Source organism: Nomascus leucogenys, chromosome 11 (genome assembly GCF_006542625.1).
Source record: "Nomascus leucogenys isolate Asia chromosome 11, Asia_NLE_v1, whole genome shotgun sequence".
Taxonomy (NCBI): Eukaryota; Metazoa; Chordata; class Mammalia; order Primates; family Hylobatidae; genus Nomascus; species Nomascus leucogenys.
The window spans coordinates 54619408-54647120 of NC_044391.1; the positions used below are offsets into that span (position 1 = coordinate 54619408).

Here is a 27713-nt window from a genome sequence, read left to right on the forward strand (position 1 = left end):
CACACAATGTCCCCATCTCAGCATTCCAAAGTGCTGGGATTACAGACGCGAGCCACCATGCCCAGCCTGTAAAATTATCCTTGTTCAGGTCAGAAACAAATGAGGCCATAGATATGACATAACAGGCTCACAAATGACAAAAGGAATCTTTGATTTCTTTTTCATCTCTGCCTTTTTTTTAAGCAACCCACATTGTCTAGAATTTAAAAAACATCCTCAACATTATTTGCCCTATATTACTTTTTCAAGGGCATTATACTAAACAGACTCTGCTCACAAAATGTATGAGAGGAACAAATTATTGAATGGATTGGATAGGATCCCATTGACATTAGTCAATAGTAAACAAAAATAATAATATCATGTATATATAGGGCTAATTTTGTGCCAGGCATTGTTCTCAATGCTTCTTTCTTATATTAGTCTACTTAATTCTCAAAACAATCCTAGGATATAATCCCCATTGTTAGTAGTAGTATCCCTTTTATGGATGAGGAAACTGATGTAAAGAGATTAATAACTTGCCCAATGACAGCTAGTGAGTGGCAAACACAAGATTCCCAGCCTGGCTCCAGTGGCAATATGCAATATTCTTTTTTTTTTTTTTTTTTTTGAGATGGAGTTACACTCTTGTTGCCCAGGCTGGAGTGCAATGGTACAATCTCAGCTCACCACAACCTCCACCTCCTGAGTTCAAGTGATTCTTTTGTCCCAGCCTCCGAAGTAGCTGGGATTACAGGCATGTGCCACCAAACCCAGCTAATTTTGTATTTTCAGTAGAGACCGAGTTTCTCCATGTTGGTCAGTCTGGTCTTGAACTCCCAACCTCAGGTGATCTGCCTGCCTTGGCCTCCCAAAGTGCTGGGATTACAGGCATGAGCCACCGCGCCCGGACTAATTTTTTGTAGTTTTAGTAGAGACCGGGTTTCATCATGTTGGCCAGGCTGGTCTCAGGTGATCTACAGGCCTTGGCCTCCCAAAGTGCAGGGATTACAGGTGTAAGCCACCACACCCAGCCAAAATCCTATGTTTTGATGCAGCCCATTGAAATTACTTTTAATCCCACTCCACCATGGAATGATTTCCTAGTTGCCAAACCCAAACCCAGAGGATTTTTTTCAGCCCTAATTTTTTTTTCTTTTTTTTTTTTTTTTTTTTGAGACGGAGTCTCGCTCTGTCCCCCAGGCTGGAGTGCAGTGGCGCAATCTCGGCTCACTGCAAGTTCCGCCTCCCGGGTTCACGCCATTCTCCTGCCTCAGCCTCTCCGAGTAGCTGGGACTACAGGCGCCCGCCACCACGCCCGGCTAATTTTTTTGTATTTTTAGTAGAGATGGGGTTTCACCGTGGTCTCGATCTCCTGACCTCGTGATCCGCCCGCCTCGACCTCCCAAAGTGCTGGGATTACAAGTGTGAGCCACAGCTCCCGGCCTAATTTTTTTTTTCTTCTTTTTTATTTTTCTTTTTTTGTAGAGACAGGGTCTCACAATGTCAGCCAGCATGGAGTATAGTGGTGCAATCTTAGCTCTCTGCAACCTCCATCTCCTGGGCTCAAGCCATCTTCCCATCTCAGCCTCCTCAGTAGCTGGGACTACTGGCACATGCCACACCTGGCTAATTTTGTGTGTGTGTGTGTGTGTGTGTGTGTGTGTGTGTGTGTGTGTATTTTTTTACATATTTTTTAGAGATGAGGTTTCACCACGTTGCCCAGGCTGGTATCGAACGCCTGGGCTCAAGTTATCCACCCGCCTCGGCTTCCCAAAGTGCTGGGATTACTGGGCTGGCCGTGCCCAACCCAGCCCTTTTTACTTATTTTATTATTTATTTATTTATTTTTTATTATTATTTTTGAGACGGAGTCTCACTCTGTCGCCAGGCTGGAGTGCAGTGGTGTGATCTCGGCTCACTGCAACCTCCGCCTTCCAGGTTCACGCCATTCTCCTGCCTCAGCCTCCCAAGTAGCTGGGACTACAGGCACCCGCCACCACGCCCAGCTAATCTTTTTTGTATTTTTAGTAGAGACGGGGTTTCACTGTGTTAGTCAGAATGGTCTCGATCTCCTGACCTCGTGATCCGCCCGCCTCGGCCTCCCAAAGTGCTGGGATTACAGGCGTGAGCCACCGCGCCCGGCTAATTTTTGTATTTTTAGTAGAGACGGGGTTTCCCCATGTTAGCTAGGCTGGTCTCGAACTCCTCACCTCAGGTGATCCACTTGCCTCGGCCTCCCAAAGTACTGGGATTACAGGCGTGAGCCACCGCTCCCAGCCTACCCTAAGGATTTCTATTCACATTTCATAGCTGAGGTCTCTCAGCGTCCTTCAAGGTGGACAATTCTGTATCTCTAGGTGACCCAAATTTATCCCCTCCTCTTTCATGCACCCAGTTTATGCTAACCAGGAACCATCACATTATTGCATTGTTTGTTCACCTGGACCTTAAGAGGAAGGTCCTTAGTCTTATTTATCTTATTATTGAGTCTCCTCAATGCCCAGCTAAAGTACTGGTTACATTAGTTTCTTTCATTTTAATAGGTTTAAATGATAAAGATCTTGTCTAGGTTGCTAATCTGTGCAATCGCCTGGGAACTTCCAATTTCACTACTTCGAGAGAGAAATCGTATTTTGGCTCTAAAGAGGGCTCCTGACTTCGCCACGTTCACCTTCAGTGGTGCTTCACGGCACTACCACTTCCCTAACCCCCGCCCCTGTGGCTGTCACCTAGATGAAGGACCTATCTAAGGAGAAAGTCCAAGGACAGGCAAAGACAGCCCACGCACTTTCAACAGGAACTCGGCCCCTTTCCTGAACGTAGTTCCTCTGATTACCCTGTCCAACGGACGTCTCTATGATCCAATTAAGTTTCGAGGCTCAGAGTGACGCCCTCTAACCTCACACTGTCCAATAAAAAAAGGAGTTTCAGATTAGCACCAGTTTTGACCAATGGATGAGAAGATCTGCGTGTATTAACCTGTAGAAGCAGCACAGAGAATGATGAGCAGCCAATTCACCCAATGGACCTGCCTACTGCAGCGTAGGCCTCGCCTCAACTGCAGGAGAGCAGGAGGCTACGGTTGCTGCAGCCTTCAGTCTCCACCCGGACTACGCCATGTTGGGGCTTGTGGGTCGGTTGGCCGCTGCTTCGGCCTCCGGGGCCTTGCGGGGACTCACCCCTTCAGCGTCGCTGCCCCCAGCTCAGCTCTTACTGCGGGCCGCTCCGACGGCGGTCCATCCTGGTAAGTGCTTTTCTCTAGGAGCTAACGTTCGATTTTGCCGCCCCATGACCTTGAGCCGGGGAACGATGGTAGCTCGGGCCTAAGGGATCTGTGGTGTTAAGAGGATGCCTGGAGCCGCGTGTTGCTCTCTAATGGCGGGAGAACAAGAATGGGGCACCCATAGGAGGTTTCTTCGACCCAACTCTGTCCCATTTTGTATAAAGTTATTTGTGTGACGGAAAAGGTGCGGGCAGGTGCGTTGACCTTCCGGTTGAATAGGGGTACTGAACTCTCGAAAAATGGGGTCTTGTGCATGCGGATGGGAAGGCTGTGCAGGCGCTTTATCGATCGCTGCGCGGCCTTCCCTCTTGGACACGCCTTCCGTACAAGCGGAAAGAGGCCTGACTTCGGCTGAGTTTTCTCTCCTTGTGTGTTAAGTCCTGGCTTCCGATGACCTTTAACTGGCCTGACCCCAGCTCCTTCTAATATCTTTTGTCTGTTAGTCAGGGACTATGCGGCGCAAACATCTCCTTCGCCGAAAGCAGGCGCCGCCACCGGGCGCATCGTGGCGGTCATTGGCGCAGTGGTGGACGTCCAGTTTGATGAGGGACTACCACCAATTCTAAATGCCCTGGAAGTGCAAGGCAGGGAGACCAGACTGGTTTTGGAGGTGGCCCAGCATTTGGGTAAGTCGAATTTGTTAGGAATAGTAAAGACCTTGTATAGCCCAAATATCCCAAAAACCAAGCCGTCTCCCTTCTATGATGATTTTATCAAAATGACTTTCGTTCTTCTGAGTTTGCTGAAGCCACATTTAGGTACTGAGAAGGAGTCTTGGTCGACTTAGGTCTTGATACCAATTTATGCTTATGTATAACCCTGCAGTGCCTGTATCCAACAGGTGAGAGCACAGTAAGGACTATTGCTATGGATGGTACAGAAGGCTTGGTTAGAGGCCAGAAAGTACTGGATTCTGGTGCACCAATCAAAATTCCTGTTGGTCCTGAGACTTTGGGCAGAATCATGAATGTCATTGGAGAACCTATTGATGAAAGAGGTCCCATCAAAACTAAACAGTAAGTTGCTCTTATTGCATCTATGCACAAAGGAACTTCTGTTATTTGCAGTTTTACACATTAAGGTGACACGTTCTCCTAAAGCAGAATTTTTCTTCTGATACGTTCGATTATTAAAATCACACAGTGCAGTTTCACCTGAAGAAATTAGGATGAAGAATTTCTGATTGACAAAAGCCTGCTACTTGAGGTTTTGTTTCGTTTTTTTTTTTTTGAGAGGGAGTTTCGCTCTCGACTCACTGCAACCTCCACCTCCCGGGTTCAAGCGATTCTCCTGCCTCAGCCTCCTGAGTAGCTGGGATTACAGATGCATGCCATCATGCCCGGCTAACTTTTGTATTTTTAGTACAGACAGGGTTTCACCATGTTGGCCAGGCTGGTCTCGAACTCCTGATTTCGGGTGATCCCCCCACCTTGGCCCCCCAAAGTGCTGGGATAACAGGCATGAGCCACTGCGCCCAGCTAGTTGAGTATTTTTAAGACTCAGTCTTTTTTTTTTTTTTTTTTTTTTTTTTTTTTTTTTTGAGATGGAGTCTCGCTCTGCCGCCCAGGCTGGAGGGCAGTGGCGCGATCTGGGCTCACTGCAAGCTCTGCCTCCCGGGTTCAAGCGATTCTCCTGCCTCAGCCTCCCGAGTAGCTGGGACTACAGGCGCCCGCCACCACGCCCAGCTAATTTTTTGTATTTTTTAGTAGAGACGGGGTTTCACCATGTTAGCCAGGATGGTCTTGATCTGCTGACCTTGTGATCCACCCGCCTCAGCCTCCCAAAGTGCTGGGATTACAGGCGTGAGCCACCGCGCCCGGCCAAGACTCAGTCCTATGGCTTAGGTTTAGGAGTCTCCAAAACTTGTAGGTTTTTGTATTTGCTGTTGCTGTGTGAGGGAACGCTGTTAGGTTAAGGCTCAGTAAAATGAAAAATTTATGACAGTTAAAGTCAAGGAATGGGATTATTGTTTCCTAAGATAATGATTTTCTTTATTGCAGAAAGTTGGGTTAGATCCTAGATGATAGTTTATCTAATTTATGTAACAAAGGGGAGATAAGACTGTGGTTCTTCAAGTAAAGGGATGAACTTGAGAGTTGATAGGGAGGGATATATAAGATTATCATTTGCTTTCAACAAGGTGAATAGATACCATCCTCTCTTCTGCCTTTACAGATTTGCTCCCATTCATGCTGAGGCTCCAGAATTCATGGAAATGAGTGTTGAGCAGGAAATTCTGGTGACTGGTATCAAGGTTGTGGATCTGCTAGCTCCCTATGCCAAGGGTGGCAAAATTGGTATGTTATTAAGCAGTACATATTTTCCAAACCTAATATGGGAGGAAAAACTCATACAATGCTATGAGTGGATATTGACATCTATTCCTCACTGATGAGTACGTTCTGACTTTCGTTCTTCTGAGTTTGCTGAAGCCAGATGCAATTTCTGAGAAGGAATAGGATGGAAGGAAGCAATGCCTTTTTTTGAAGTTTGCTTATTTAGGAAAGCAGAACTCTTAAATACTCTTTCTTTTCAACCTCTTATAGGGCTTTTTGGTGGTGCTGGAGTTGGCAAGACTGTACTGATCATGGAGTTAATCAACAATGTCGCCAAAGCCCATGGTGGTTACTCTGTGTTTGCTGGTGTTGGAGAGAGGACCCGTGAAGGCAATGATTTATACCATGAAATGATTGAATCTGGTGTTATCAACTTAAAAGATGCCACCTCTAAGGTAAGCATTGAGCTAATTGATGTCCACATGTTAGTTATGCCAGGAAACTATTGCCAATTGAAGCCATGTTCTATATTTTCTATTTAATTTTTTTTTCTTTTTAAGAACATTTTAATATTTTCATTTTCGTGTCCCAGCACCTACAAAGGAAACCTGTTAGTGTTTTCCCCCCAACTTCCAATACACAAATGGACATTTTATTTCCTCTTTTTTTTTGAGACGGAGTCTTTCTCTGTCCCCCAGGCTGGAGTGCAGTGGCGCGATCTCGGCTCACCGCAACCTCCACCTCCTGGGTTCGCACCATTCTCCTGCCTCAGCCTCCCGAGTAGCTGGGACTACAGGCGCCCGCCAACACGCCCGGCTACTTTTTTGTATTTTTAGTAGAGACGGGGTTTCACCGTGTTAGCCAGGATGGTCTCGATCTCCTGATCTCGTGATCTGCCCGCCTCGGCCTCCCAAAGTGCTGGGATTACAGGCTTGAGCCACCGCACCCGGCCTATTTCCTCTTTGATACTGACATTAAATAACATTTCCAGGTTTTCTTTTTGGTAGATAGTCCCATCATTTGAAAGCTAATTTTGGGAGAGCTAGATTGGACATGGTACATATGTTTCAGTTAAGCCTATTTTGTACTTTTCACTTAACTTGAATAGGTTTTTATTTCCTTTCTACTATAGTTTTGCCTTACTAATATAAGAAGGTGTCTTTTTTGTTTTGAACTGCATCTCTAATAGGGAAAAGGAACTTGCACACAAAAACGTTGACACCTTCTGAGAAAGGATCTGTGGTCGTTTCTCCGATTTGGGAACCTTCAGTATGTGGCTTCTCTACTCCTTTGTCAGGTTTTACGATTATGTATGATTACTGCAGGTAGCGCTGGTATATGGTCAAATGAATGAACCACCTGGTGCTCGTGCCCGGGTAGCTCTGACTGGACTGACTGTGGCTGAATACTTCAGAGACCAAGAAGGTCAAGATGTACTGCTATTTATTGATAACATCTTTCGCTTCACCCAGGCTGGTTCAGAGGTAAGAGGGAAGGCTTGAGAGGACCTGGTTCATCTGGCCTTTCTTTGTAGCTATTCAGATGAGGCTAAGGATGTAGACACCTAAGACGTTTTTTTCTTTTAGGTGTCTGCATTATTGGGCCGAATCCCTTCTGCTGTGGGCTATCAGCCTACCCTGGCCACTGACATGGGTACTATGCAGGAAAGAATTACCACTACCAAGAAGGGATCTATCACCTCTGTACAGGTAAGAAAAATTACATAGATGAAGATCTGATTTGTATAAAGGCAGGGTGCAGTGGTGCATCTCAGCTACTGAGGATGCTGAGGCGGGAAGATTGCTTGAGCCCAAGAGATCAGCCTGGGGAACAAAGCTGTATGTATGTAGAGAGATGTATAAAACTTACTGGGCCAGGTGCGGTGGCTCACACCTGTAATACCAATACTTTAGGAGGCTGAGGTACGCGGATCCGGATCACAAGGTCAGGAGTTAAGAGACCATCCTGGCCAACATGGTGAAACCCCGTCTCTACTAAAGATACAAAAAATTAGCCGGGCATGGTGGCAGGCGCCTGTAATCCCAACTACTCAGAGGCTGAGGCAGGAGAATCGCTTGAATCCGGGAGGCAGAGGTTGCAATAAGCCAAGATTGGGGCATTGCACTCCAGCCTGGGCGACAGAGTAAGACTCTGCCTCAAAAAATAAAAAAAAACCATAAATGAAGGTATACATTTAAATGTAGATCACAAAGCAATGGTTTCTAGTCTGAGGGGAGTCCGGAGCTATATGGAAACTGAGCATTAAATATTTACTGTATTAGGGCCGAGTGCAGTGGCTCACACTTGTAATTCCAGCACTTTGGGGCCAGGCACGGTGGCTCACGCCTGTAATCCCAGCACTTTGGGAGGCCGAGGCGGGTGGATCATGAGGTCAGGAGATCAAGACCATCCTGGCTAACATGGTGAAACCCCGTCTCTACTAAAAATACAAAAAAATTAGCCGGGCGTGGTGGTGGGTGCCTGTATTCCCAGCTACTCGGGAGGCCGAGGCAGGAGAATGGCGTGAACCCGGGAGGCGGAGTTTGCAGTGAGCCGAGATTGCGCCACTGCACTCCAGCCTGGGCGACAGAGCGAGACTCCGTCTCAAAAAAAAAAAAAAAAAAACCAAAAAAAACCCCAGCACTTTGGGAGGCCGAGGCAGGCGGATCATGACATCAGGAGATCAAGACCATCCTGACTAACACAGTGAAACCCCATCTCTACTAAAAATACAAAAAATTAGCTGGGCATGGTGGCACCTGTCTGTAGTTCCAGCTACTCGGGAGGCTGAGGCAGGAGAATTGCTTGAACCTGGAGGCGGAGGTTGCAGGAGGTTGTGGTGAGCTGAGATTGGGCCACTCACTCCAGCCTGGGTGGCAAAGTGATAATCCGTCTACAAAAAAAAAAAAAATACTGCATTAATGTACTATACATTTTCAAATATATATAGATGGGATATATAGTAAAATTACATAAATTTTACATATAGTAAAAATGTGGCTAAACTGTAGGAACTTTTCATGATTCAGTGTAATGAACTATTGTGCAAGAAGTTTTTTGTTCTTGTTTTTAATTCTTTTTTTTTTTTTTTTTTGAGATGGAGTTTCACTCTCATTGCCCAGGCTGGAGTGCAATGGATGTGATCTCGGCTCACTGCAACCTCCACCTCCTGGGTTCAGGTGATTCGTTTGTCTCAGCCTCCTGAGTAGCTGAGATTATAGGTGCCCGACACCAGGCTTGGTTAATTTTTGTATTTTTAGTAGAGACGGGGTTTCACCATGTTAGTCAGGCTAGTCTTGAACTCCTGATCTCAGGTGATCTGCCCGACTCAGCCTCCCAAAGTGTTGGGATTACAGGTGTGAACCACTGTGCCTGGCCTCTTTTTTTTTTTTTTGAGACGGAGTCTGTCGCCTAGCTAGAGTGTGGTGGCACGATCTTGGCTCAGTATAACCTCCGTCTCCTGGGTTCAAGCGATTCACCTGCTTCAGCCTCCTGCGTAGCTGGGATTACAGGCATGCATCACCACGCCTGGCTAATTTTTTTTTTTTTTTTTTTTTTTTTTAGTAGAGACAGGGTTTCACCATGTTGGTCAGGCTGGTCTCAAACTACTGACCTCGTGATCTGCCCTCCTTGGCCTCCCAAAGTGCTGGGATTATAGGCGTGAGCCACTGTGCCCGGCCCTCAGCCTCTTGTTTTTAATTCTAAAAGTGGGCATTAAAATAGTTAAAATAAAAGACGAAGAACAAAAAGAATGATAATAAAAATTCTTCCATCATGGCTGAGAGACCAGATAATCTGTCAGCTTATTCAGCAGGTATTAGGGGTGGTAAGAAGGGTCTTTTGAGTGCTAAGAATATGGAGTGAGATGATAAAGATAGGTCAGAAAGGGGGATGGCTTAAGTAAAATTACTTTGGTTCGCTGGACGTGGTGGCTCACGCCTATAATCCCAACACTTTGTGGGGAGGCCAAGGCGGGTAGATCACGAGGTCAGGAGTTCAGGACCAGCCTGGCCAAGATGGTGAAACCCCGTCTCTACTAAAAATACAAAAAAAATTAGCCAGGTGTGGTGGCAGGCACCTGTAGTCCCAGCCACTCGGGAAGCTGAGGCAGAGAATTGCTTGAATCCGGGAGGCAGAGGTTGCAGTGAGCCGAGATTGCGCCACTGCACTCCAGCCTGGGCGACAGAGCAAGACCCTGTCTCAAAAAAAAAAAAAAAAAAATTTACTTTGGTTCCTGTTCTTCATGGGATCTCACTTTAGGCTATCTATGTGCCTGCTGATGACTTGACTGACCCTGCCCCTGCTACTACGTTTGCCCATTTGGATGCTACCACTGTACTGTCACGTGCCATTGCTGAGCTGGGCATCTATCCAGCTGTGGATCCTCTAGACTCCACCTCTCGTATCATGGATCCCAACATTGTTGGCAGTGAGCATTACGATGTTGCCCGTGGGGTGCAAAAGATCCTGCAGGTGAGTATATTACCATGTGGGATCAGTGTCCGGAAAGTCAAAAAGAGGGATTATGGGGACTATATTAGGACTGGATCTTTCTTAGTGATTTGTGTGATTTGTTTTGGAGCAAGGAAAGTTGAGGCTAGCAATTGCTAGTGAGAGCTAATGAGGTCTCTTGAGTTTCCAGGTACTTACGCTTTGGAATGCAATATTTTTCTTTCTTTTTTTTTTTTTTTTGAGACGAGTCTCGCTCTGTCGCCCAAGCTGGAGTGCAGTGGCACCATCTCGGCTCACTGCAACCTCCGCCTCCCAGGTTCAAGCAATTCTTCTGCCTCAGCCTCCTGAGTACCTGGGATTACAGGTGCACGCCACCATGCCTGGCTACTTTTTGTATTTTTAGTAGAGACCAGGTTTCAGCAGTTGGTCAGGCTGGTCTCGAACTCCTGACCTCATGATCCACCCGCCTTGGCCTCCCAAAGTGCTGGGATTACAGGCATGAGCCACCGCGCCCGGCGGAATGCGATATTTTTCTAACGGCACCAAACTAGGACTGTGGAGAACAAGACACTGATCTTGGCTGAGGGCCCTCATAACACCACCACCTTCTCTGCCCCCTAGCATGTAACTTTCCCTTTGTTAGCTTGTCCAAATTAAAGGGATAAGAATACTTAACTCAGTCTTCTTTTTTCTCATAGGACTACAAATCCCTCCAGGATATCATTGCCATCTTGGGTATGGATGAACTTTCTGAGGAAGACAAGCTGACTGTGTCCCGTGCACGGAAAATACAGCGTTTCTTGTCTCAGCCATTCCAGGTTGCTGAGGTCTTCACAGGTCATATGGGGAAGCTGGTACCCCTGAAGGAGACCATCAAAGGATTCCAGCAGATTTTGGCAGGTGAGATTTTGAGTACAAAGCTGAACATAAGATCACAGAAAAACCAAAATCTTGAATGTTTACTGTGCTGTGGTCCCATTCCAACAACCGTCAAGCAATATATAATATACTATGCTTAATTATATTTTTTAATTTAAAAAACAAACTTTCCCATTAATTTTGTTTGAAAATACTCTACATTTAATTTGAGTGTGATTTGTTACTTGATTCTCTAGCTCCCTTTTATATGTATTTTTTGAGACTGAGTCTCTGTCACCCAGGCTGGAGTACACTGGTGCAATTTCGGCTCACTGCAACCTCCACCTACCAGGTTCAAGTGATTCTCCAGCCTCAACCATCCAAGTAGCTGGGATTACAGGCGCACACCACCAAGCCTGGCTAATTTTTATATTTTTAGTAGCCATGGGGTTTCGCCATGTTGGCCAGGCTTGTCTCGAACTCCTGACCTTAGGTGATCCGCCTGTCTTGGCCTCCCAAAGTGCTGGGATTACAGGTGTAAGCCACCGTGCCTGGCCCATGTGCTCTTAATTCGTACTGTATCATGTCTTGTAAATTTGATTTGTGAGGGAAATTTAAGCTTTCTAAGATGACATGAATTCATCACATTCTGATGGCCTCAAGTGGTGAGGAATGTTACACGATGCAGAAGTTGATATCCCTCCGCTTCTTACTTTTTTTTTTTTTTTCCCCCGTCATACAGGTGAATATGACCATCTCCCTGAACAGGCCTTCTATATGGTGGGACCCATTGAAGAAGCTGTGGCAAAAGCTGATAAGCTGGCTGAAGAGCATTCATCGTGAGGGGTCTTTGTCCTCTGTACTGTCCTTCTCCTTGCCCCTAACCCAAAAAGCTTCATTTTTCTGTGTAGGCTGCACAAGAGCCTTGATTGAAGATATATTCTTTCTGAACGATATTTAAGGTTTCCAATAAAATGTACACCCCTCAGAATTTGTCTGATTCTCTTGGTTCTGACAACATAGTCAACACTGAAGGGTTATGTATTTAGTTTTAGAGACACAGTGTCTGGCTGTGTTGCCAAGGCTGGTCTCTAACTCCTGGGCTCGAGATCTCCCACCTCAGTCTCCTGAGTAGCTGGGGCTACAAGTGTATGTAGTCTCACATCACCAGCACTGTTTTCAACAATTAGATTTTTAGAGTGGCTATAAGAAGCAGTTTCAGCATGAAGTGGGCCATGTATGTTTGAAATCGGTCCTTAAAAATAGCCATTCTCTTTTGTTGATGGACAACCATACCTCTTGTGAGGGGTTTTCTGTGGGTAGTGTGATCTTAGTAGGGCCTCAGTTTTGGGCCTTTGGTCAATACAAATTGATTTTTTTTTTTTTTTTTTGGCCTCTATTCCATGTGGCACATCCCTACTTCTTGGTTAAAAATAGGCCTTTTTTGAAGGGCATATTGGGAAAAACTCGTTTTAGAAATAACATTTCCAGGGGTTAATCTGAGTTTAATGAATTAAATTTTCAAGAAATAGTGATGAAGAATACTGATCTTTGTTAAAATTGAATCAAAAGGGTTCTCTACATATTGGTTAGGGCTTCATGTCTTCAGAAAGTGTACTTAACTACTTCCTGACATTTTGGGCAAGCCTAAATAAAAGTTGCTTGTGATTCCTTGAGGCTATGCAGAGGCATATAATACCATAAGGCCTAGTCCACCCTCTGTGAAGATCCCCTTATGAAAGTCCAGAAAAGATAATCTTACAAGGGAATAGCAATTTTCAGGGTTGCTGGCTTAGGCTTCTAAACTAATGAAGTTAGGTTATTTTCCCTTCATTTTAGCCGACTGAGAGGTGCAGGGGTAGAAGGTATATTTCACCATTTCAATTTAAAAGAAGCATGCAAGGTCAGATTGGGTTCCCCTTGTGTTCTTTTCCGGGACCAGCCCCATCCTACTGCCCTCTCGCGGTAGCACTGGAGACTCTGCAAGAATTCCGATCCCATTTTCAAATCCATGAAGGCCATTTGCTGGGATGTGGCTCTCAGTTAAAGACTGTTTACAGACCATCTGGGGCTTTTGTCCTGGGGAGGAGCCTGCATCTATAAGCTCCACCCGCTGAGGCCATCAAGTTAGGTAGAAGCTGGGCGGGGCAAGCTGAGCTCCCAATTCAGAGGCCCCTGGGGGCTGAAGGTTGGGGAGGGCTTTTTGGCGCGGCGCCAGGGGTGGAGTAGGGGCCTCTAAGCTTCCTTCCATCTGCCTATGACGTCCTTGGCAGCAGCCTCTCCCGCAGTCTCTCCTGTGTCATGATCTGGACAGAAGGTGGAGCCCCTGAGCTGCTTGTGCTGGTAGTTTGCTCCCAGAAAAGCTGGGATTTGGGGAAATGCTGAGTTATGGGGGTGGGGACACTTCCTCTAGGTCCTGACTCTGGAGTGGGTAAGAAGCTGGTAGAAAAAGCCCTAGGGTACAGGTCAGCCCTTTCTGCTTTGTTTTCTCACGTCACCCGATACAGACCTTGGAACTGAAATCCTAAAGGTCTTTCGCATCCCTCTACCCCTTCCCCCAACACGTTCACGTCCTTCAGCGTTTATCGAGAACCTTCTCCCTCTCAGTAGCTGCAACTATTTGTTTCCTTCCCCCTTTGCCTCTTCTACCATGCCACTGGAGTGTCAACACAGCTCTAACCTTCCTCCATATTTCTCCTGGTCTGCCCTGTCCTCGCCTCCTCCCTCTCTCCACCCAGAGAAAGCCCCGCCCTTCCCTCCTCCCTCCCCACCCCAGTCTGTCACACAGGGACATCACCCTACAGCAGTTCAGGCTGTGTGGTTCGCAGGAAGCATACACTGGCTTTTTGATTCTTGCTAGTTCCCAGCTCACAGTTTGGGAGGATCCAACACCAACCTTTACGTGAAGTGGGGGCCCAAGGACAGTGAGGAGCTGGGTGGTCCCAGCCTGGAGCTCTGCCAGCCTGACATGGGTGAGTATGGGGACCAGCCCCGGGGAAGGCCTGAGGGATGCCTACTCCTTCCCTGGCTGACTCAGCAGGGGTGGGGCCTAACCTTTGCTCATTTGGGGGTTGAAGGAGAGGAAACAGGACTCTGGGGGACGGGGGGCACAGGGCTCAGCTGGCGAGGCTGCCGACCACGGGATCCTGAGTATGGGCAAGCCCCAGTTCTAAGGAAGAGCCTGAGACGCACCTTAGGCCAGGGCTTTCCCAGCCCCCTCCCCGCCGCCCCGTGGAGGATTGCCCCTGCTCCTCCCCATTTAAGCTGTTGAGATGCAAGGAAATTTTGACAGTACTCACTGCTAGCCCCCACAAAAGTAAAGCCGGCTTTTGGCAGTGCTGGAAGGTCTTTAAAATGCCTCCCCTCCCTCTCATTTTTCTAAGGCCTTTTAAGTCTGTCTTCTCTCCTCCCCCACCTTGACCCACCTTCAGGTGGGGGCTGCACTGAGCAGCTGCTTCCTGTTGCCCCAGAGACTGAAGCAAGGGTGGTGGTGGTTGGGGGAAAACTGAACCAAAGTCGATTCTCATGGTCCCACATCAGCCTCACTGGGGCTGCTATTGATGGCCCCCACACTACAGTCACTGAGGGCACTGAGTGGGAGGCAGGATTGAGGTTGAGAGGATAGGAGGTTTTTGCCTTCGTGGCTTCCTGATTCCAAAGGCCCCACAGCTGTAGGGATGGGGCCCTGAGGAGCTGAAACACGGGGAACCAGTTCACCTAGTAGGGCGCTGCGCGTGACCCCCAGCAGGCTCGGCCTTGAGTTCCCTCTCCTGCACCCCTAGGCCTCCTAGGAGCCCATGTAGCTCTTTCTGCCTTCCCCGGCCTCTTTTGTGAAGCGGTCTTTGCTGGTGCCGTGGGAGCGCGGGCAGAGCTCTCCCAAGTCCTTCCTTTCGGACCTACCACCATCCCCCACTTCACCGCAGAAGTTTCTGTCTCTTTCTGGGATCTGTTCTCTTCCTCCCATCTGGGATCCTTCCTGGTTCTGGCCCCTAGGAGACGCCACCCGCTATCCTCTCCCCCAGTGGATCCTTCGCGACTGCTCTACTGAGCGGTTGTCCTCACCTCGGTAGCTCCTGCCCCTTTAAGCACCACCTCCTCCCCTCCGCCGCCGCCGGCCCAGGGCTGGGGGAGGAGGCGCCGCCGCCGCCCGGCTTGGCCACCTGCGCCGCTGCCGCCGCCGCCGCCGCCTGCGGCCCGGCCCTGCTCCAGGTGAGGCCCGGCACCCACCTCCAGCTCTGGAGTCCCTTGGCGGGCCGTTCCTGCGGTATCCTGCCCTGGGATCCCTGCTGCCCCGGGATTCTGGATCTGACTCTCCCCCTGAGGGAGCTGCCCTTCCTCTCTACCCTGAACTATCTACTCGCCCATTTTCCCCCTGTCCTCTGCGACCGGAATCCGGAGGCTTCTCACGCCTCTCCGCCATCCTCTCCCGAGTACCTTTCCTATTCTGGGCCCAGGATCTCCCCCTCCCCCGCGCCTTCTTCGCCAGAAAAATCTCCCGCGGTCTGGGTTTCGCCTCCTCCCCTCTGGAACTAGCGCTTTCCCACGCCTTCCTAACCCCAATGGGAGGGGGGATACCCGCCCCAACTCCTCTCCTTCCCCGTAGTAAGGGGGGCGGGGGAGCAACATCGACAGCACTATCTGCCCCTGCTCCGCTCAGCCCTTTAAGTTCAGCTAAGTCCCATCTAAACCTTTTCTGTAGTCCTCACCCCACCCTACATCTCCGGGAGCTTGGGGTCCAACCTCAGCACCGCCTACTGAGCCCAGATGGGAAGGGCTCTCCTCTTGGGCCTAGGGTTGGTCGGTGCAGCCTAGGAAGGCCCCTCCCCCAGAACCTGGGAGCTGGGGGCCAGGGCGCTGCCGGAATCTTGTGCTTCAGGGCCTCAGGGACAGTTGGGAGAGAGTGCGTGGGGAGCTGGGGCTAAATCTCTAAGGGAGTTGGGGCGATGGGGAAGGCAAGAGAAGTCCAGCCTTCTCTGTTCAGATACAAAGGAAGTCCCCCGACTCCCTAGGAAATAGGGGCTTTCTCTAACTTCCAGGACCACCATAGAGAATCCCATTGGGAACTTTGGAAACAAGACTGTGTGAATCTGAGGAGCCACCTGTCGACTTAAAGGGGAGAAGGGGGCCGGGTGGAGTGGTGCGCGCCTGTAATCCCAGTACTTTGGGAGGCCAAGGCGGGCAGATCACTTGAGGTCAGGAGTTCGAAACCAGCCTGGGCAACATGGCAAAACCCTGTCTCTACAAAATATACAAAAATTAGCCGGTCGTGGTGGCGTGTGCCTGTAATCCCAGGTACTCGGGAGGTTGAGGCACGAGAATCGCTTGAACCTGGCAGGCACAGGTTGCAGCGAGCTGAGATCACGACACTGCATTCCAGCCAGCCTGGGCGACAGAGCAAGACGGTCTCAAAACAAAACAAACAAAAAACAAAAAAAAAAAAAGTGGAAGAAGGGGAGGGGTATGGTCCTTGTAATATGTTATAGGAGAATCTAGCCTTCCCAGAATGTAGAGGGGGTGAAGACTTTTGCTTTAACCTGGTGGGGGGGTCTAGTTGGAATGGTTACCCGGCTAAGAGCCATCTCCCTGCTAGACAGATCCTGTTAACAGTATGATCCATTCAGCCAGTGAGGGGAAGGGAGGTCTTTAATAATTATCCCACCTCCATTAGAGAATTCCCCCTCTGCCCCCAGTCCAGCTGCGCTCCTAGCTATGCTCTTTCATTTCCCACTTCTCACTTCCAGAATTAGGGGACTGGGTGCCAGGATCTGCTTCAGACTCTTCTAAGTCATGTTTAGAGGGGGTCCTGGGGGGAGGAGAGGGTGTTCAGCAGTGATGTTTGGGGTTGGATGCCAGAAGTATCTGGTGGGGGAGAGGGAAGGACGTAGAGAGATGCAAACGAATACCCTTCTTTCTCTTTCTCCTCCCAGCCCCAGCCATCTGGCTACAGAGTGGAGCCAGGCACTGTGGCAGCTGACCCCAGAGTCAGGGAGGTGCCGCAGGAACACAGGCAGGGTGAGAAAAGGGGAGCAGGTGCTAATTTGTCCTTCCCCATTCTCTTCATGACTAGTCCACTGGCCTGGCTTGAGGGAGGTTCAGCCTATTCCCTGGAGACGCTCCTTACAAGTTGCTGATAAAATGACCATTTGCCCCTTCCCCTTTCTAGTAGCTTCCTGAAGGGAAATGGGTGGAGAAAAGAGGTGGGTGGGTGATCAGCCACATCTGTTGGGATTGAGGAATGTTTTGGGACATTTGGGGTCAGTCTGCCCTCTGTCGTCTGGATGGGGGGAGAAGCACAGTTGCAGCATGGGGCGACTTCTAGCAGGAAGTAAACATCCAGCTGTTGGGCACACTGTCACCCTAACCTCATCCTTCCTCAGAGCAAGGAAGATCCTGATTAGATGAGATGAGGCGGGGTCTCATTCAGGGATGAGGATGATTGTAGTGTTACTGCACCAGATGGGAAGAATGGATCCTACCTCGTTTTCTTTTCTAATCCCAAGTGGTCCTCTCCTATCCAGCACCCCTCTTCCTAACCGCTCCTGGCTGGAATAGTCCTAAAGGTTGCCCTGGAGACTAGGCCTGGGGCTCGGAAGGGGTGGGGGCGGTCAGTGGGGCACAGGAGTAACCGGCTCTTCCGGAGCAGAGTGTAGCCAGCGGTGGGTGTGTGTGGGTGTGGGGAGGGGCGTGGCTACACCCGTCTGACGGGCGCAGGCTCCTCCCCTGCCTGCCCAGTCCGCGACTGGCCCCCTTTAAGACTGGGAGCAGGAGGTAGGAAGATTCTCCCTCATCTGCCCTGGAAAAGGGCAGGGAAGACAAAGGGATACCAGCTTCTTTACCTCCACCCCCATCCCGCCGCCCTTGAGGCGTCAGTTTTTATGCCTTTCTTCACCTGCCTTTATTTTTTATTTGGGGATAGAGAGGCATTTCTTAGCAGAAGTTTGCCAGAGCCCTCCTTTCTCCAGAAGGAAGGAAACCTCTCCCCTGAGTGTGACTTCCACTTACTCAGGGACTTGAGGTCAGCAGGCTGTTGGAGGAGTATTTTTTTTTCCCCAAGGTGACCTGTAAATCTGTTGTTTTGACAGGGAGGAGAGAAGGGTTTTGGTTTCCACCTGCCTGTTCCCTCCACTGGTAATCTACTTATCTCGAGAGAGGAAGAGAAACCCCCTTAGCCTTCTGTGTCTGTGGCCCACACACTCTGTGAGCCTTTGCTAAAGCTAGCTTCCTTCTTATCCTCTCTGAGCCATTTGTAGTGGGGGGGAGGGGTGGAATCTTTCCCCAAAATTCAGGAAAAGCCCACCCCTCTGTGGAGTAAGGAAATCCAATGTAGACTGATGGATCTCACCCCCTAACTCTGCCCATTTTTCAGATCTCTTTCCTCCTCAGACCCCCAGAGGAAAACGTATTTGTTATCACCCCCCCAACTTGCCAGAGTTTCATCATCCCCACTCTGTTGCTTTTCCAGAATATTCAGCAGCCTGGGCTTTGCACAGTTTAGGCAATTGTTTCTGGAACTGCATTGCATTGAATTAAATGGGAATTATCTTGAAGCCTGCAAAGTGTTGAGTTGCAAGGAAAGGAAACCTGGTTTCCTTTCTTGTCATATTTTATCCACTGTTTGACCTTGAAGAAGTCATTGAACCTCTTTGGGTCTTAATTTCTTCATTTGATGAAGGAGAGAAGGTTGAACTAGAATTTTTTTTTTTTTTTTTTTTTTTTGAGATGGAGTCTCCCTCTGTCACCCAGGCTGGAGTGCAATGGCACGATCTCAGTTCACTGCACCTCCACCTCCCGGGTTCAAGTGATTCTCTTGCCTTGGCCTCCTGAGTAGCTGAAATTACAGGGGCACGCCACCACACCCAGCTAATTTTTGTATTTTTAGTAGAGACCGGGTTTCATCATGTTGGTCAGGCTGGTCTTGAACTCCTGACATCATGATCCACCTGCCTCAGCCTCCCAAAGTGCTGGGATTACAGGCGTGAGCCACCTCGTCCCGCCTGAACTAGAAATTCTCTAAGCTCTAACATCATGTGACACTGTTCTTCATCCTGGTGCCCTGCAGTAGACATTTTAGGTGACAGCCGAACTCTAGTCCTCTGCTAGATTTTACTTTTCTGAGTTTTCACACAGTTATGTAGCCCTGTCAGAAAAAAATTCCCAGAACCATAGAATGGGTGGACATTTGTGGCATCTTTTTGCTGATTAGTTTTCAGCTTATCCTTTACTTCTCTGACTGCATTTAGGCTACACTCAGGTCTTTGCTGTCTGGTTCCAGAACCGAACCTTCTTTCCCCCACGCACAGGAATCTTTCCTTTCTGGTGACCAGGGCCCTGCAGATGTCACCAGGAAAGTGGTGATCCAGGCAGGACCAGGCTGCACTGAAGGGACAGGTGAGTGGGTGACCGACTCTTGCCTCTCCCCATCCCTTTACTGAATCGCGCCCTGAGTGACTAACCTTTCTATTTCCACGTTTCCATTACCCTACCTGGGAAATAACTGCCCCCGAAATTCCCCTGACTCTCACCCCCTACCAGCCTGTTAGAGAAGTGGCACATGCCTTTGGGCCTAGACGTTTGGTCTAGTCTTTTAGGTTAGCCTTGGGACTGTGGCATGCCTTTCAGTTTGCCCTGTGTGAAGCAGGACTACTGCCGCCATGAGATGCGGGTGCAGAGGGAGCTGCCAGGTGGGCAAGGTGGCCAGGGTTGCAGGAGACACAGCGGCGCTAGGACCCAGGTCCGGGTCGGAAAGAGAGGATGGCGGGCTTTAGGACCCTGTGGCGGAGGCCGCGTGGGGAGAGTCTCTCCCGGCCGAGGCTTCTCCGCCCCCTCCGGCTCCGACTCACTCCTCCCCCGCCGGCCATGTTGGCTCCTCTCGGGCCCCGCGGTTGAGCCGCGTCCCCCTCCCCCCCTCCCGGACCCCGGACCCCAGACCACCTCCCCAGCGGGCGTCTCCACTCCTTCTGGAGCCCGGAGCGCGGCCATGTGAACCGCCTGTACCCCGGGGAGAGACGAGCCCCGAGCCCGGCTGGACGCCGCTGCCTCAGGTTTGTGGGGTCTGTGGCCAGGGGCCTGAGAGGGAGGAAGCCCCGCTTTCATCCGAGGCTTCCCTCGGGGAACAGAGGCTCCAGAGCCGGCTTGAGCCTTGCCGGGGCGGGAAGCCGACGGGAGCTTATTTCCTGCGAGGATCCAACCCGAGGCGAGGGTCTCCTTGCCCTGGGGTCTGGGAAGAGAACAGGGCTGGTGGGGCTGCTGAGGACCCCGGACGGGCCCGCGGGGGCAGGAGGAGCTGTAGGGGCTCCTGGCGACAGTGAGGAGGCGGAGAAGCCGCCTGGCTGGTGGAGATGACTCCTGTGGGGGACTTGGGGTGGAATCCCCGGGAGGGGCTCCACCTCCTCGGGTGGGGGTGGGGATTGCCTGAGCGCGAGGGGTGGGTGAAGGGGTTCCCTTGGCGGGTTAAACACTCCGTTTGCGGGGAGCTGGGCGTTTTGACTGCGGTGAGTGGAGGCCGGAAGGGGTTTCCAGGGGTCTGAGGGTGTCTCCCTTGGGGAGTGCACCCATTCTCTTGAGCGTGGAGATCAGGAGAGGGCCTTCCTTGCTGAGGGTGGTGCTGCATTTGGCTCGGGGCCCTCGCGTCCCGGGAGAATCCCCCACTCCGGGGATGGAGGTTGATAGGGCTTCCGCTGAGGCTTTCGAATTTGAGCTGGGCTGAGGGGCAGAAGGGAAGAATAAAGAGGAATTCCTTTTTCCAAGGAGATTCCTCACTGAGGGGATCCCCGCTTCCGTGGCAGAAAGATGATACCGCATCATCCCTTTCTTTCCCGGTGTTCCCAGTTTTCAGGAGAAGGCAATGCCAATAGCAGTTGTCGTTTGTAGGGTTTATTGGAGTGAGAGATTTGTCTGCTTTGGGGGACGACGGAGGGGATAGCTTCCACCTCCATCTGTACACAAACAGCCCCTCCCCCAACCTCCCGCAGGAAGTGGCCGGGAAATGGCAGCTGTGCGTTTGCTGCTGCGTGTCTTGTTGTTTTGAAATGTCCATTTTAATCAGATTTTGTTTCATTTTCTGAAGCCTTCTGGGCAAGCTTGGATCTTGCCAACCATGTGGTCCAAGAGACCTTTCGTTGGACTTTTTTTTTTTTGTAAACTTGTCAACTGGAAGTAGTCAACTTAAGTTGACTCATGTATCCCAGTCCCTCCTCCAGAACATCTCTGTCTTCCTGTCTGGTTTCGTTTTGTTTTCCCTTGAGCTAGAGGTCATAGAGAAGCAAACTCAGTTATCTACCAGTGGAGTATACTCTATATAAGTGAGCAAATTCCCTCAGCATAGAGAGCTGTCAGGGAGACTAGAGATCTTTTGTGGCACGAGTAGCTTCTTGGGGTCCTACTTTGGTATAGTTATTATGACAGTTTCTATATTGCAGAACACCTCAGCAAGTGAGCTTGTGAAGAAGGGTAGATTCTGAGAAATGGACGAAGAGGAAGGGGTGAGGAAGATTTAACTATTAGATGGATTTGTGTGTTGGGGGTAGGGACTGATTTACAGACTGAGATTGGTGAACTCGGTCCTTGGTGGTGATTCTAGCCTAAGGGCAGCCCCTGTGGGAAGCTTGTTATTTGACTAAGGGTGCTGGAGATACTACCTTCTGCAGAATCAACTAATTAGAATAGTACAGTTTGTTATTATATGACTTACTCTTTAATCCATAAAAGAACGTCTCCCCTCTTATTCTTCTTGGAAATTGGTAAGCTTTTCCTCTGTTCCCTGCAAAGTCATGTGCCCAGATTTTTTTTTTCTTTCTTTTCACTTGATAATCCTAGGATATTTCTCCTGTAACATATAGTGATGGACTGTGTGCTATGTCCCCAGGCATTTTGTTGCACACTGGATTTGGTTAGGGGCAACAGTTGGCCACAGAATTTTATTTTTCTTTCTTCTCTTTTTTTTTCTTTCTTTTCTTTTTTTTTTTTTTTTTGAGATGGAGTTTTGCTCTTGTCGCCCAGGCTGGAGTGGTGTGATCTTGTCTCACTGCAACCTCTGCCTCCAGCGTTCAAGCGAGTCGCCTGCCTCAGCCTCCCGAGTAGCTGGGATTACAGGAGCCCACCACCGCATCCGGCTAATTATTTTATTTTTAGTAGAAACGGGGTTTCATCGTGTTGGCCAGGCTGGTCTCGAATTCCTGACCTCAGGTGATCTACCCACCTCAGCCTCCCAAAGTGCAGGGTTTACAGGTGTGAGCCACCATGCCTGGTCTTCTTTTCTTTTTTTTCTCTTCTCTTTTCTTCTCTCTTTTCTCTTTCTTTTTTTTGAGACAGGGTCCCACTCCGATTCCCAGGCTGGATTGCAGTGGCGCCATCATAGCTCATTGCAGCCCCGACCTCTTTGGCTCAAGTGATCCTCCCACCTCAGCCCCCTGAGTAGCTGGGACCACAGACACGCACCACCACACCCGGTTAATTTTTTGTAATTTTTGTAGAGGTGGGGTTTTGCCACTTTGCACAGGCTGGTCTTGAACTCCTGGGCTCAAGTGACCTGCTACCTTAGCCTCCCAAAGTACTGAGATTACAGGCATGAGCCACTGTGCCCCGCCTATGACCCCAGGACCACAGGATTTTAGATTTTGAAAGATAAAGTTTTGTGGGTTTTTTTTGTTTTGTTTTTTTTTGTTTTTTGAGATGGAGTCTCGGTCTGTTGCCCAGGCTGGAGTACAGTGGCACCATCTCGACTCACTGCAACCCTCACCTCCCAGGTTCAAGCGATCCTCCTGCCTCAGCCCTCCAGTAGCTGGAATTACAGGCATGCGCCACCATGCCTGGCTAATTTTTGTGTTTTTAGTAGAGAAGGGGTTTCGCCATGTTGGTCAGGCTGGTCTCGAACTCGAACTCAGCCTCCCAAAGTGCTGGGGTTACAGGCATGAGCCACCATGCTAAGCCTTGAAAGATAACATTTTAAGATTATTTGGACTATTCTGAAAACTACCTAAGCCTGTCATTTAAATCATCTTTTCACTATTTATTTTCCAGGCAAAAACCCCTCCCACCTAGATGAAGATCCCTAGATTAAAGATCCAGTATGGGAGCAGGTAGACACTTATGATTGTGTGAAAGTGGCATCATCACTAGGAAGATAGCATCATTGCTCTTCTCACTGTGGCTGTTGGGGTTTTTGATATTCTGGAAACAGTAAAAACAAGTCCATCTGATGTCAGCATCCTTTTTCTTGCCCTTGATTAGTTCCTTTAAGTTGCTGTCTGATGGGGTTGATTTGATGCTGATTTTAAGTTCCCCTTTTTTCAGCTTTGCTTACCTGAATTGGCACTTGACAGAACAGCAAGTTGATTTTCCCTGTTGGGGGTTAAAAGAGTAAAGAAAGGAGAAATAACTACTCTTGAGTCTTTCGACTTTTAAAAGAAAAGCTGATTTTGAGAAAATAGTGATTTCATTTGATACATGATTGACTTGGGAGCTGAATGAAGCAAACTTTTCATGGCCTTCTTATAAAATGGGTGCATTTTTCTGTCAGAAAAATATATTTCTTAATATTTCAAGCTTCTTGATGAAAGAAAAAATCTGAGGTGTAAAGAGAGCTGTATGGGCTGACCCCAGAGCCAGTCTAGAATGAAAGGTTCATCTTGTAGTCTTGCGGCTCTGGAATCAAGTATTACTAGGAGAGAAACAAAGCTTGTTAGGGTTACTGACAGTGTCTTCCTGCTGTTGACCTTTCTTGTCACCACTGAAGAAGTCCAGCACCAAACTGCTATTTTTACTGCTAAAACAGTATAGAAGTTAGTCATTGATAATGATGTTTGACCTTGTGTGAGATGTATCAAGAGCAGCAATAATGCCAAATATAAAATTTGAGATAATTCCTGGGGCAAATAATCTTCTTGGTTTGTTTCTTAGGATGTTGGTGTCCTCATATGCCTTATATATAGCCCAAGATGAATAGTTTCTCAGTATTATCTCATGTGGGTCGGTAGGACTATTTTTCACCAGCTTGTTATTGTCAGTCTGCCTAATTTTGAAATTTAAAAAATCGTGCAAAACAAAAAAAAGCCCATCTTTGAAGATATCTGATACTTTGAAGACACTGTCACTAGCAGTAAAAGTAGCATTGGCTTAGTGTTTTGTCTTTTCTCCTCGTTAAAGAGAACAGTTATTATGGGGGCATTTTGCAGACTAAAATACTGTAATCTTGCCAAAAATTTACCAAAGAAGGGAAGAAGTTTTTAAGAGATAGATGGTCTTCCTACTTTTAGTCTTTTGAGGTTGGACTCTGTAACCTGCCTCATGAATGGGGTCCTTAACCTGCCTGCTTAGCTCATTTTTGGGGGTGGAAAGGGTAGAGTCTTTAATTGTTAGAGTTTAAATTCTGGCCAGGCACGGTGGCTCAGCCTGCGATCCCAGCACTTTGGGAGGCTGAGGCAGGCGGATCACCTGAAGTCAGGAGTTCAAGACCAGCCTGACCAACATGGTGAAACCCTGTCTCTACTAAAAATATGAAAATTAGCTGGGCGTGATGGCGGGCGCCTGTAATCCCAGCTACTTGGGAGGCTGAGGCAGGAGAATTGCTTGAACCGGGGAGATGGAGGTTGCAGTGAGCAGAGATTATGCCACTGCACCCCAGCCTGGGCAACAGAGCCACACTGTCTCAAAAAAAAAAAAAAAAAAAAAAAAAAATTCTAAGAAACAATCAGAGCTGAAAGAGGGAAATAACCTTAATATAACCTCTGGACTGTGGCTTTTAGTGTCCTGCAATTTCAGAGGCATTCCCGGTCTTCTGAGAGTAAAGTGACTGGAAATGTGGCAGAAAACTTAACCTGTAGTTGCTTTAATTAACAAATATATAAAAACCTATTATATGTCTCGAGTGTTCAGTTAAACCAAGCAGAACATTTTATTAATTCAGAGCTTACATTTATTTATTTTTTTGTTTGGTCGAGAACAGTGGTGCGATCATAGCCCACTGCAGCCTCCAGGTCCTGGACTCAAATAATCCTCCCACCTCAGTCTCCAGAGAACCTGGCACTACAGGCATATGCCACCACGCCTAGCTAATTTATTGGCTTTTTACATTATCAGTACTTCCCTATTTTCAGGCCTTATTTTCTTCAAGGAATGGCTATTTAAGTACGTCAAGATTTGAGGCCTTTCTTCTCTCTTGAAATTTTTATCTCTGTGAAGAATGAAACTGAGTTTTTTTTTTGTTCTCTGAAAATAGTAAGAGCAAAGCCCATGACCTTCATTGGATGAGTAAGCTGGTAGTGGCAGAAAAGGTAGATTTACTCATTCATTTCTTCAGTTCATGGACTCAACAAATATTTCCTTTGGTTCTTTTGTATACTTAGTACTAAATTAGGTGCTGGAGATATAATGGTGGAACTTATATCCAACTGATGCTGTGGAACCAACATAATGTAGTAGAAATAAGGACAGAGAACAGTCATCTTTGAATTCTTCTGAACAGCCTGGACGTGACAGTTTTGTTTGAGTAGCCCCCTTAGTATAATCTTCCTTCTTTCATTATCTTTGTTCTGCCTCACTTGGAGTCCTGACTAGGGAAGGTGGTTAAGGAGAGGATGGATATTTTGAGCCTCAGTCAGTATATGATATAGTTTGTCCAAGTCAGAGTTCAAGGGAAGCTTGTTACCAGGGCACTCAGAATGGGTTATCGTGATTGGAGAAGAGGGCATATTTATTCTGTGGCTTGGTACTTGGAATTTTTTTTTTTTTTAATGTAGAGATGGGGTCTCACTATGTTGCACAGGCCAGTCTTGAATTCCTGGCCTCAAGTGATCCTGCTGAGGTTATAGGCATGAGCCACCTCTCCCAGCCTATGTTGAACTCTTATTGGTGGAGGAAGATGGCTTAGCCAGGGAAATGAGGTTTTTAGATACAAAAGCCAAAGCATCCTCATTTGCAGTGTCAGGAACTGGGAACAGTGAAAACTTGGAACTTTCCCAAGGTGTGGGGCAGGAATGGGACAGCTTTTACATTAGAACAGGGTTTCTCAGCCTTGGCACTGTTGATATGTGGGCCAGATAATATCTTTGTTGTGGGGGGGGTGGGGAGGGGCTGTCCTATGTGTTGAAGGATGCCTAGCAGCATCTTTGGCTTCTGCTTACTAGGTGCCAGTAGCACATACCTTCAGAGATTACTAAATGTCCCCTACGGGGCAGAATGGCCCCTGATAAGAACCTCTGTATTAGAGTGTGGTGGGTAATCCAGAGATGTGTAGAGTTAAAATATCCTTCATGATGTTCACAATTACAAAGCTAAAATGTAGTGGTGTGATTTTTACTATAGAATTTGCCTTTGCTGTTTAGTCAAGATAAACATTTGAAATCTTCTCTCATCCCCCCCACCCCAACTTAGAAACCTCTCATTTGTGAGATTTTGGTGTACTACATGGGAAGAATGAACTGAAGAGCTGCAGGGACCACTGCAGTATCCAGCTGGAGGGTGTTAATGTGTCTTGTTGTCCTGGGGGGTAGCCTCAGAGGCTGGAAGGTTAGAATTGGTCAGGGAGGACACCTGTAACAGTGTTGAAATATATAATATTTATTTCAACACTTTGTGCATTGTCAGCCTTTTTTCTTTTTTTGGGACGGAGTCTCGCTCTGTCACCCAGACTGGAGTGCAGTGGCGCGATCTCGGCTCGCTGCAAGCTCCGCCTCCCGGGTTCATGCCATTCTCCTGCCTCAGCCTCCCGAGTAGGTGGGACTACAGGCGCCCGCCACCACGCCTGGCTAATTTTTTGTATTTTTAGTAGAGACAGGGTTTCACCGTGTTAGCCAGGGTGGTCTCGATCTCTTGACCTCGTGATCCGCTCATCTCGGCCTCCCAAAGTGCTGGGATTACGCGAGCCACTGCTCCCGGTGTTGTCAGCCTTTTTCTATTAAACCATGTCACAGGCCCACAGAGTAGCAGCTCTTTGATGGGAACTGGGAGAAAAGCAACCTATTCGGCCCTGTGGGGAGGGCTTTATTGCTTCAAGCTTATAGGGCAATGTCCCTTACTCTTATAAATGAAACATAGGAGCTCTTAAAAGATCCATTTATGTACAGCTGGGACTGGGCTGGATGCTTGCATGAATGTACTTCCTGGTATGAGAGTCATCTGCTACTCTAGGGGTTGGGCACTGGCTGATTTCTTTTCTCATTTGGCAAAAATCCTATTAGTTCAAAGGGAGATACCCTCCTTTGCTTTACTGTTCTTACTAGCTCTGGATGGGAGGACAGAGTTTACCTTTAGGGTTTATTGTGAAAAGCATCTTGAGTAGGAAGGTTAAAATGAAATAAACCTAGGTTTATTGTTGATAGGAGGTGTTCCCATTTTTTTTTGTATTCCCATACTGTGACATAATTAATTCCCATATTTAAGTGACATCTTAAATCAGGAGTCAAATTGTATATAAGGAAGTCTGGCTGGATCATCCCTAGTTTTAAATTATATTTATGTTATATGTAGACCATTTAGACCTGATTATCTTTTTTTTTTTTGGAGATAGAGTGTTGCTCTGTCACCCAGGCTAGAGTGCAACGGTGTGATCTCAGCTCACTGCAGCCTCCATCTCCTGGATTCAAGCAATTCTCCTGCCTCAGCCTCCTGAGTAGCTGGGATTACAGGTGCCTGCCACCGCACCCAGCTAATTTTTTGTAATTTTAATAGAGATGGGGTTTTGCCATGTTGGCCAGGCTGGTCTTGAACTCTTGACCTCAGGTGATCCCCCCACCTTGGCCTCCCAGAGTGCTGGGATTACAGGAGTGAGCCACTGCGCCCGGCCAGGCCTGATTATCTTTTTGAAACCTACACAGTCTTTTCTGTTTGTCTAATAATAGTAACTAATGTAGTCCTGGTAAGGT

General features: G+C 48.2%; 2 protein-coding genes and 2 non-coding genes across 9 annotated transcripts in view; all 4 read left to right on the forward strand.

Moving 5' to 3' along the window:
* Positions 1 to 2992: 2992 nt before the first annotated feature.
* Positions 2993 to 11845, forward strand: ATP5F1B (ATP synthase F1 subunit beta). The gene is made up of 10 exons (XM_030822412.1): positions 2993 to 3229; positions 3712 to 3894; positions 4110 to 4284; positions 5444 to 5565; positions 5815 to 5999; positions 6870 to 7028; positions 7131 to 7253; positions 9805 to 10017; positions 10695 to 10896; positions 11597 to 11845. The coding sequence occupies exons 1-10, from the start codon at positions 3103 to 3105 to the stop codon at positions 11695 to 11697; spliced, it is 1590 nt and encodes a 529-aa protein (XP_030678272.1). The 5' UTR covers positions 2993 to 3102; the 3' UTR covers positions 11698 to 11845.
* Positions 3964 to 4038, forward strand: LOC115837416. Its single transcript, XR_004032460.1, has one exon. It is a non-coding gene; the product is annotated as a small nucleolar RNA SNORD59 (small nucleolar RNA).
* LOC115837417 lies at positions 5652 to 5722 on the forward strand. Its single transcript, XR_004032461.1, has one exon. It is a non-coding gene; the product is annotated as a small nucleolar RNA SNORD59 (small nucleolar RNA).
* A 1791-nt stretch (positions 11846 to 13636) lies between the features above and the next one.
* BAZ2A (bromodomain adjacent to zinc finger domain 2A) overlaps positions 13637 to 27713 on the forward strand; it is a 40018-nt gene continuing 25941 nt past the window's right edge. For 3 of the 6 annotated variants that reach the window (XM_003252805.4, XM_030822414.1, XM_030822416.1), the window contains exon 1: positions 13637 to 13826. In XM_003252805.4, the coding sequence (XP_003252853.3) occupies positions 13823 to 13826 (4 nt within the window). In that variant the 5' untranslated portion in view covers positions 13637 to 13822. Of the gene's footprint in view, positions 13827 to 14999; positions 15064 to 19687; positions 19896 to 27713 lie in introns of those variants that run through there. The other 3 variants (XM_030822415.1, XM_003252806.4, XM_030822417.1) reach the window with 3 other exon arrangements.